The sequence below is a fragment of the Aethalodelphis obliquidens genome, unplaced genomic scaffold (genome assembly GCF_003676395.1).
Source record: "Aethalodelphis obliquidens isolate GAN/ISIS:26980383/991018 unplaced genomic scaffold, ASM367639v1 scaffold1, whole genome shotgun sequence".
NCBI classification, from domain to species: domain Eukaryota; kingdom Metazoa; phylum Chordata; class Mammalia; order Artiodactyla; family Delphinidae; genus Aethalodelphis; species Aethalodelphis obliquidens.
The window spans coordinates 73959458-73969688 of NW_020837945.1; the positions used below are offsets into that span (position 1 = coordinate 73959458).

The 10231-nt window shown below is 52.4% G+C and overlaps 1 protein-coding gene across 1 annotated transcript; it reads left to right on the forward strand.

Annotated features, from left to right (window-relative positions):
* Window positions 1-2535: 2535 nt before the first annotated feature.
* CPN2 (carboxypeptidase N subunit 2) lies at window positions 2536-4152 on the forward strand. Its single transcript, XM_027106985.1, has one exon. It carries the CDS (start codon window positions 2536-2538, stop codon window positions 4150-4152), a length of 1617 nt encoding a protein of 538 aa, XP_026962786.1.
* The last annotated feature ends 6079 nt before the right edge of the window (window positions 4153-10231 follow it).

Consider the following 10231-nt stretch of genomic DNA (forward strand, 5'->3'; position numbering starts at 1 on the left):
AAACCAGGAGATCTGCGTTCTAACCCAGGCCCCACTGCAGACACCTGGGGGCCTGGCCTCACCCTCTCAATGAGGCTGGCCAGATGGTCCCTAGGGTCCTCATGTCCCTTCTAGTGGGATTTCTTCTGGAAACTGCCTTTGAGAACCAAGGACCAAAGGGGTTAGCAGGAAGGGGGCTGGCATGTTGATAATATTATGGCGCTTTACAAATAGGAATTGCTCCTCTCTTACTCTAGGTGGGGGAAGGAGGAGGGAGGGCTCAAGGCCGTGCTCATGCCTGGCTACGGTCATTCACTCCGGGCTGGAATCATTCCAGGGAAGGGCAGCTCTGCCTCTCAAGCTGCTCATCTCAGCCACGGACGGTTCAGTTCAACAGACCCTATCATGAATCAAGACGAGCGTAGAGAGGATCACACCCACCTTCTCGCAGAAAGGACAGCTGTGAGAACCCATCATCTGGAGGACGATGCCAGGTGCTAAGATAGAGAAACATATCAGGAGGCAGAGAAGGCTTCTGTCAGGATGCCCAGGGGTTTCGTGTAGGAGCCTAGGGACAGCCCAGGTAGCAGGTATGGGTGGGACCATGGCTACGTCATCCTTCTTCAGCCAGGCCCTCTTCTTCTTATCTGTATTCTGTGCAAGCAATCTCAAGAGAATAAAGTCTCACGCTAAAGCTGAACTCTGTAAGCTGGTCTATGGGATGGCAGGACCAGGCTTGTCCTTTGCCCTAGTGTGTCCTGAGTGGCAGCAAGACCCTCACTGTTAGAGACCTTCCCAACCATGGTGTTTAATCCACCTCCTGTGGTTTACCTATGTGGCCATCAGAGGAGCCTCAAGGGAGCGGCAGCGCTTTTTCAGGGAGAAATTGTTCCTTCTGTATTGATTAGGCAGAAAAATTCCTGGAAAAACTGAGAGTTATTGAGCGTCTGAATGGGAAGAGGGTACAGGGGCCTTTTTGTAAGCACTGTGCTTGCATGTGGAGCCTTTTGGCTGAAGCTGAATCTTGCGATGGAGGAAGCAGCCAGCAGAGAGCAGCAGAGAGGCAGGGTGCAGAAGGGGTGCTTGGGGCCAAGAGTCCCCAACAGGGAGCCAGCTGAGTTCTTGCTGAGGACAGGTAAATTGAGAAAAATTACGATTATATTGCATGAGAATTTTCCCTTTCTTTCTGACTTTCCTTCTTTCCGTCTGTCTTCTTTCTTTCTTTAAAGCTAAATATATTCTAGCTAAAGGGCATTTTGTTCTTCCTACTTCTTTCATGTTCAAATAATCTTTTCTGTAATGACGGTGGTTTGCAACCTTTAACAATGGTTAACATAGCTTATTAATTGCTCACACTATGTCAGACACTGTTCTAAGAATTTTACCTCTATTTACTCATTTAATCCTGCAATTACCCCAACAAGGTTAGCACTAATATTATCGTCATTTTACAGATAAGAAAATTGAAGCACAGCCCAAGGTCACATAGCGAGAACGTGATGGAGCTGGTATTCCAACTCATGGAACTCGAACCACTAGAAGCCATGTAAATGATGACGTGGGTGGGAGCAGTAGAGATGTGGGGGGTACAGACCCCCTAATGGGACAATTAAGACCCCGTTGATCTCGTTATGTGGGAATGTGAACCCAATGTCCCTAAATCATCCTGAAGTCTGGAAACATTTAATGTGCTATTTCTCAGTTTCTACATGCCAGCTAGTGGTTCAGACATAAAAAAGACTGAGTGGTAAGTAAAATGTGCTTGTTAGCTGTGTCACCAATTTGTGACCTGTGGTAGATGCTGGCATTAAAAAAATTTAATATTTAGTGAACTAAAAACTTGGTCCCCTTCCCTTATTTAAAACAAAAACCTACAGGTCTGTGGAATCCCCTCATCTGGGACCCACCTGTCCACACAGTGTTGGAAGTTCCGTGGGCTCCAGGCTGGTGATAGGGGTGGCGGGCAGGAGGGGAGCGTTTTGGCAGCAGCACTGAAGAGAAGGCGGACTCATTCCAAGATAAGAGCCCGTCTTGTCCCTGTGTCTGCTCTCAGCCTCAGCGGTGCAAAGAGCTGAGGGTAAGATCTCCTCATAATTAGGCTCTGCAATGTGCTGAGATTTGAAAACTCAGGAAGAGTTACGGTTAAAAGACTTTCCAACTCAGGAATAATCTGCCCATACTTTACATATTATCTTAAAAATTCCACAGTACCCATGGTCTCCCTTTATGCCCCTGTTCCATGCCTTTTGGTCTCGGTCCCACCTCTTTCTCCAATCTGGAAAGAACACGTCAGGTCCACGAGACCAGGGTCTTGGTCCTGCCACTAACCTGCAGGGTGGGACTGTGGACTGGCCACGAGACACCCTTGCTGTCAGAAGGTTAGAACTCTGGTCCTATTGACCTTGCAAGGCTGCTGTGAGGTGGTATGAAAACAACTATTAGAAACATAAACTAGCTTCCCATCTCCTGGCTCTCTGAACAGTGTGCTGGTCACTGGGCTGCCTGCCCTTGACGAAGGTGCCACTTCTGTTTTCGCTTCCCACTCAGATCTAGGAGATGCTGCCCAGAGCCTGGCTGCGCTGGGCCTGCCTCTTGCTCCTGGCCACGCCTACCCAGCCCTGCCCCAAGGGGTGTGACTGCTTCATCCGGGAGGTCTTTTGCTCCGACGAGGAGTTGGCCGCCATCCCGCTGGACATCCCACCACACGCCACAGACATCATCTTCGTGGAGACCTCATTCACCGAGGTGGGAGCCAGGACCTTCAGTGGCAGCCCCAACCTGACCAAGGTGGTCTTCCTCAACACCCAGGTGTGCCACTTCGGGCCGGATGCCTTCGGGGGGCTGCCGGGGCTCCAGGACCTGGAGATCACTGGCGGTGCCTTCTCCAACCTCAGCACTGACATCTTCTCCAACCTGACCTCGCTGGGCAAGTTCACCCTCAACTTCAACATGCTGGAGGCTCTGCCCGAGGGCCTCTTCCAGCACATGGATGTCCTGGAGTCCCTCCAGCTGCAGGGCAATCGGCTCCAGACGCTGCCCGGGAGGCTCTTCCAGCCTCTGAGACGTCTGAAGACCCTCAACCTCGCTCAGAACCTCCTGGCCCAGCTGCCCGAGGAACTGTTCGCCCCCCTCTGCAGCCTGCAGACCCTGAGGCTGAGCAACAACGCACTGGCCGGCCTGCCCCGAGGGCTGTTCAGCCACCTGGGCGGCCTGCGGGAACTCTTCCTGGACGGCAACTCCATCTCCGAGCTGCCCGCACAGGCGTTCGCGGGGCTCTCCCGCCTGGAGAAGCTATGGCTGCAGCGCAACACCATCAGCCACCTGCCCCGGTCCATCTTCTCCTCCCTGGGCAACCTGACCTTCCTGAGCTTGCAGGGCAACGCACTGCGGACGCTGCCCGCCAGCCTCTTCGCCCATTCCCCGGGCCTGGTCAGCCTGTCCCTGTCCCACAACCAGCTGGAGACCATCCCCGAGGGAGCCTTTGCCAACCTGTCCAGCCTCGGGTCCCTCACGCTCTCACACAACGCCCTCACCCATCTGCCGGCTGGCATCTTCAGGGGCCTTGAGGGGCTGGTCAAGCTCTATCTGGGCAGCAACAACCTGACGGCCCTGCACCCAGCCCTCTTCCAGAACCTGTCCATGCTTGAGGTGCTCAGCCTTTCCAGGAACCTCCTGACCACGCTCCCCCAGGGCATCTTTGACACCAATTACAACCTGTTCAACCTGGCCCTGCACGGCAACCCCTGGCAGTGCGACTGCCACCTGGCCTATCTCTTCGGGTGGCTGTACCAGTATAGCGACCGGCTCTTCAACAGCCAGACCTACTGTGCCGGCCCCGCCTACCTGAAGGGTCAGGTGGTGCCCGCCCTGAGGGAGGAGCAGCTGGTGTGCCCGGTCACCCAGGACCACCTGGGCTTCCAGGCCCCGGGGCCGGAGGACAGGGAGCCAGGGGGCGGCTGGGATCTGGGTTGCATCTACAGCAACCCCGAGGGCACCGTGGTGCTGGCTTGTGACGAGGCCCGGTGTCGCTGGATGAACGTCCAGCTGTCTCCCAGGCAGGGCTCGGCCTCCCCGGGACTGACGTTCAATGGCAGTCAGGAGTGGGACTTGAAGTCCAGCTGCGGCTCTGTGAGGGTCACTGTGTCGATCGAGGCTCTGGCAGGGGAGCCCTAGGTGCAGAGCAGATGGGCTGGGAGCCTGGGCAGACAGCCTCCGGGCCCAGCCAGGCGAAGCCGGCGAGGGGAGCTGAAGCTTTGGTTCTTCAGATGCAAGGGATGGGGCTGCATCTCCCCGGGTGGAGTGTGGGGGGGCTCACCCCCCGAGTCTCTGCCGCCCCTTCCTCCTTCATCCCCCCAGTCTCTGAGTCTGAGACCTAATGGGGCCTTCCTCAAGCTTTGCAAAGCATCCGTTAAATCTGCATCGTGGTCCGGAGAATAAACTGATGGCGTTGCCCTGGTGTTTTTCTGTTATTGAATACCCACCCTAATCTCATCCCCACCCTGAGATACCCTCTTACCCCTGCTCCATTTCCGCCAAGTGGAGGCCACCCGCTCTTGACATCCAGTTCAAAGCCAATGTCTGTTTCTATTTCTCTGCCTGGAACTGTGGTTTTAATTGATAAAGACAAATAGGGGAGAGGATAAAAGCAGAGGTGACCAGAAAGATGAGGGGCGGGGCTCTGACTCCACATTCAGGGACTCATGCCGTTTGTGCCCCGCCTCCAGCGCTTCCAGGAGAAGTCAGGTGACAGGGGCTCTGGAGGGGAAACGCTTTGCCCGCTCAGCCATGGGATGGCTGCTCCCCGAGGGGAGGGGGGAGGAGGGAGCTGGGTGGCTGGGACCGACGCCCTGCAGTTGTAAGTGTCGGCCTCTGTGGGCTGCTCACTCACTGAAATGGTCCTCTCTTGGTTCTGGGGACACCACCCTCTTACCCAAGCCCAGCTGCTCTCCCCGTTTTACACAGTCACCTCTTGCACGCTGGTCTCCTCGGGGCTGGCTGTCATTCAGGCTCTCTGGGTAATCCCTGTGCAGGCCCTTGGGGTCAGTTGCCGCCTCTACGCTAATGACCTCAAATCTCCAAAGACCTGAGCCAAATCTCGGACTCGGGTTTCTGGCTCCATGATGAGACATCCGCCTGCTCTGCCTGCAGCCCCGTGTTTTATCATGACGGCCACAAACACGTCCAAACCAGACTCCGACCCCAGCTCCTCCTGGGTCCCAGCAAATCGCCAAGTCCAGGAGCTGGGAGTGGTCTTCAATCTCTCCTCCCCTTATTCCTCTTGGCCAACCAGTCGCTGAATGCTTCTGAGTGCTGCTCTGTCCATTTCTCCTTTCCCGTTCCCAGCCCAGGGAAGCTCTTTGTCTCCCTGGATTGAACCGTGACCCAGCCCCCTTCCTGGTTTCCCAGCCTGCGGTGCGGACTGGCTTGGGTGAAGTGCTGGGGTAGGGGAGGGAGAAATAAATCAGATGTACAGCAGGTCCTCCAGGGCCTCATAGTCTGGTGGAGAGATCAGAAAAGAATGCATGGGATGAAAACATAAGTAAGACGGGGTGGGCACCAAGAAGGTGCTGGGGAGTTCAGGGGAGGTGGATGTCTGGGTGAGCACAGACCTCGGGAAGCTGCATTTGATCCCTGGGCCTTGAGATTGTGCAAGAAGCCTGTGAGTCAAGGGATGGAGACGGGCAAGTGGGTGAGGACAGGGCCATGGCCTGTGGAACAGGCTACAGGTGGGAGAGGAGATGGGGAGATAAGTAAGGCTGAAAGGTAGCTGGAGCCTCGACAGGCCCAGGGAGTTCACGTGTTCATTAAGAACGCCCAGCTGTTACTGAAGGACTTTATGCAGAGGAGGGTCATGCTCCTGCCTGTGAAGTTTGAGGAGATCAAGAGACAGAGAAAACAGTAAGGATTCCTGCTTGGCTTGAGCTAAGAGCTGAGCTAACAGCTCAAGGATGCCAAGGAAATAGAATGAAAAGTTTTCAGCATCCGAACAGCACATACACAGATGGATTAAAAGACTGAAATAATTACAGAAATGCAAATTCAAACAGTATAGGTATCACTTCCTACCTCTTAATCCCATGGAAATTAGAAAGCTGGATTACGGGCACAGGGGAGCCTCCAGGTACCGCTGGCTGGTGCAGCCACTCCTTCGAGGACACGAGCAAGCCTGAGGCAAAGAAAGGGTTTGGTGAGGGAGTCAGGGGTCCAGTGGGTGGGGCTGAAAGATGGGGGGAGGGAGAAACCTGGGGTGACTCTCAATTTTCTCTCCTGGGAGACAGGGAGGACCGTGAAGCCATCGACCAAGGGCAGGGGCGGTTTTGGGGAAAGGGAAGAGAAAGATGCCAGCTTTAGACAAGGAAGTACAACTTCACCCTCGTGTGCAGTGACGTCCTTTTAAAAAGACATGCTTCCTGAGCGTGATACCAGTTAAATTCTAAGGTGATGGAAGGTAGTTTGGCAGCTGTGCCAAAGGAACAGACTGTCTCCCAGATTCATTTGGTTCAGTCCCCAAAAGCCTCTGGCTTAAGAATAATCCTGACCAGGTCCTCCAAGGTTGGGGAACGTTGCTTCCCCAGAAAGGAGGAGGCCCTGAGCGACTGAGGGTCCCGTGATGCCAGCCCCCAAGCCTTGTGCTTTCACTGCCCAGGCCCAAGGCTGGGCTGCCGTGGCTGCTAGCTTCCAGCTGGTTGTGATAGCCACTGTCAGGGGAAAGGGTCACCAGCACACAGCAGGCGCTTCCCAAATCTCCATCGAATGGATGCCCGTCTGAACTACAGCTGCTGGTCCAAATAGTCCCTGGGTCTACCGCCAGGGATGAAGGAACAAGATAATCCCGCAGACATTTCTCTTAATTATATTCCCTCCCAATAGAACTCTTTGTTAGGTTAAGATATAATAATTTTTCTCTGTGCTGAATGGTGCTGTGGAAAGAGCACCGGCTGACAGGGCAAGCTGCTTGCTGGCCCTTTCAAGTTGGTTGGACGAGATCAGAGTCACTGTGCTCTTTGGGTAGGGTTGCCAGATTTACAAATAAGCACATACATGCTGCTAGGGACATATTTATACTAAAAAAGCTGGGTATTTATTTAATTGGGTATATTATTTGGTGACCCAACCATCTGATGAAAGTGGGGAAACAATGGGGGCAGAGGTGAGGGTTCAGGGGTTCTCTTCAGGGCCAGGGAGGCCAGGCCTGAGCCTGCAATGGTGCAGGTCCTGACTACTGAGGGCTGCTAGGGTCTTCAGGTTGGAGCTGACAGGAAGCAGGGGGCGCTGAGCATCCCCCCAGACCGAGGTACGCAGACAAAGAGGCAGCTCTGAGTGTGCTGTGCACCCAGGGCCCTCTGTCCTGCTGTCTGTTTCCCTGTGAGGTGGGCCCAGTCTGGGGCAGCAGTAGAGCTTCTGATGGGCTCTGGAAAGAAATCAGGACACTTGGCTCCCCCTTCCTTAACATTTGGCTTTTGGCAAATCATGGCTCCTCTCTGGGCCAGAGGAGGTTGGTTCTCAATGCTGACTGAATCCTAGAATCACCTGTGGGAAGTTATAAAAGACAACAGGGCCCCACTTCCAGAGATGATGATTCAACTGGCCTAGGGAGACCCAGATATCAGTTTAAACACACACACACACACACACACACACACACACACACACCCCCCATCCCCAGTGATTCTAATGCTTAGCCAGGCTTGAAAACTCAAGGCTCGATTTTGTCCAGTTCTAGGTCTTCCCACTATCTGTAGCTGCCCCAGGGTTGTGGAGCAAATGCTCACCTTCAGACCCACCTGGTGTAATGCTTGGGATGAATTCATGAACAAAATAAGCCACAACACTGTGTCCCAAAATATCTCATAGGTTTTTTTTGTTTGTTGGTTGGTTTTATTTTATCATCCTCAGTGTTCTCAGATTTTGGAGAAACAATAAGCTGAGTGCACGCTGGCTTGTTTTCTTGCAGTACAAGGACGAGGGTGGCTAAGTCCCTCCAAAGCACCTCGTTACAGCAGATGCGAGTCCTTGCGCTGATGCCTGGAATGTTCCACAGTTCTTCAGTGACTTCCCCGCCACTTGCTAGCAAGGTAAACTTGGGCACGTTACTGAAACCCTCTGCACCTCAGTTTTCTCATCCGTGCTGTTTATCATGGGGATAATACTACCCACCTCACAGCGCTACTGGTGAAGATAAAATATTCATTCATGGAAAGAACCGAAAACAATGAGACGTGGTAAGTTCTCAAAAATGTTATCTCTTATTATTATTATTTCTAGAGAAGTGTGTGTGTGTGTGTGTGTGTGTGTGTGTGTGTGCGTGTGTGGGGGAGGCAAGAACTGGCCATTGCACTTGTTTCACCCGTATTCATTGGTGTTTCTGGGAGGATGCTGACATTGCTGTTTATATATCAAGATTATATTATTGGGAGGATTGGAAACACCATTTACAAAATTATTCAGTGCTAACAGTGGATACTGGAAAAGTGGATGGTGCTGCCACAGATAGACAATCTCGCACAATACTAGTGCAGTAAGGAATTCTTTCTCACACTGTTTTCGGCCTGCCTCCATCTCTTGCATCCGTAGACAGTTCAACATCTCACAAACCTGCAAAGGTTCCGATTCTGGGTCTCAGGGCGCCCCCGCGTGGCCAACTGGGAGAACTGCTTTCCGGGAAGTCACAACCAGGGAGCTCCAGAAGGGACAACATGACCACATGGATGCTTCCCGGCTTCCTGCCGAGCTTCTGTTTCCTGCGATTCTGGAACGTGCCCGCTCCCAGGGAGCAGCTGGAGCGGAGGCTGAGGTCCCGGGTGCACCTCCACCTCGTGGCGTTTAGACATGCCGGGCGTTCAGATTTGTCCCAGTGATGTTCCGCATGGGGAGGGTGGGGGGACAATCCAGCACGAATGTGGGTTGTCTGGCGTCTCCCATGGCTTCCAAACAGACCTCCAGACACTGCTGTGGGTGAAATCCTGCCGGTGATGGTCTCTGTTCATATACACTCAAAATTGTGGTCTCTGCCTTGTCGTCTGCACACTTTTTCCAGGACTGCCCCTTAGTATATATATATATATTCTGGGAAGACTGTGCTTTATTTTCTTTGGAATTTTATTCAGAGTTGTTCAGGATTTTGGAAAAAAATCCCCCTTGGCAATGCTTAACTCTTATTTCAAGAAGTCGCGTATAGAGGAAAAGCAACTTCTCTTAAATTCATCCCTTACTCAGTATCTAGTAGGTTAAAGCCTCTACTTCATCAAGTCTCTGGTGAGGTCTTATCCAAGCATTTACACGCAAAAATGAATATTATTTTATTATAAACTGCCTTTTCTTTCTAGCTTATGACAGTCAGAACATTTAATTTTTAAATTCTCTTTGAGATCTGACGATATCTGTGAAATTTATTTCGGGAGACTGAAGGGGTTGTTAAGATTTATTTCCTTTAAAAGCGGTGTTGGGTCTGTTGGTGACGAGCTCCACTGTTCCAAAGTAACAGAAGGAGCAAAAGCTAGATGTCAAGGTCTCCAGAGAAACAGAACCAGGAGGATATATATATATATACAGAGAGAGAGAGAGAGAGAGAGAGAGAGAGAGAGGGAGAGAGGGAGGGAGGGAGAGAGAGAAGGGAGATTTATTATAGGAATTGGCTCACGCAATTATGGAGGCTGAGAGATCCCACGATTTGCTGTCTGTAAGCTTCAGAGTCCGAAGGCCGGAGAACCGGGAGCTCTGATGTCCAAAGGCAGGAGAAGACAGATGTTGCAACTCAAGCGGAAGGGCAAATTGGCCCTCCCTCCACCGTTATGTTCCGCTCAGGCCCTCAGTGGATTGGATGGTGCCCACCTGCATTGGTGAGGGCCATCTTTACCCAGTCTATGGATTCAAATGCTAATCTCTTCTGGAAACATCCTCATAGACACACCCAGAAACAGTGTTTCGCCAGCTATCTGGGCATCCCTTAGTCAAGTTGACACGTAAAATGAACCATCACAGTCTCTGTCAGTGGAGGTCTTGAAGTTATTTCCTGGCTCCTTTTCCCCACAGGCAGAGACTGTGGCCGCCTTTCCCACACCGTGTGATGGTACCTCTCATTTCCCCGTTGCAGAGAAGCTTTGTAAAAGGGAGTAGAGATTCAAGCTGCCTTTGGAGAGAGAGAAAAGATTAGGAAGCCTCATTGTGGCATCCGCTCTGTCTCAACCTTGCTCTGCGATTGTGAGCAAGTTACTTGCCCTCCCTGGGCCCCTGAATCTTCATCTGGTAACCA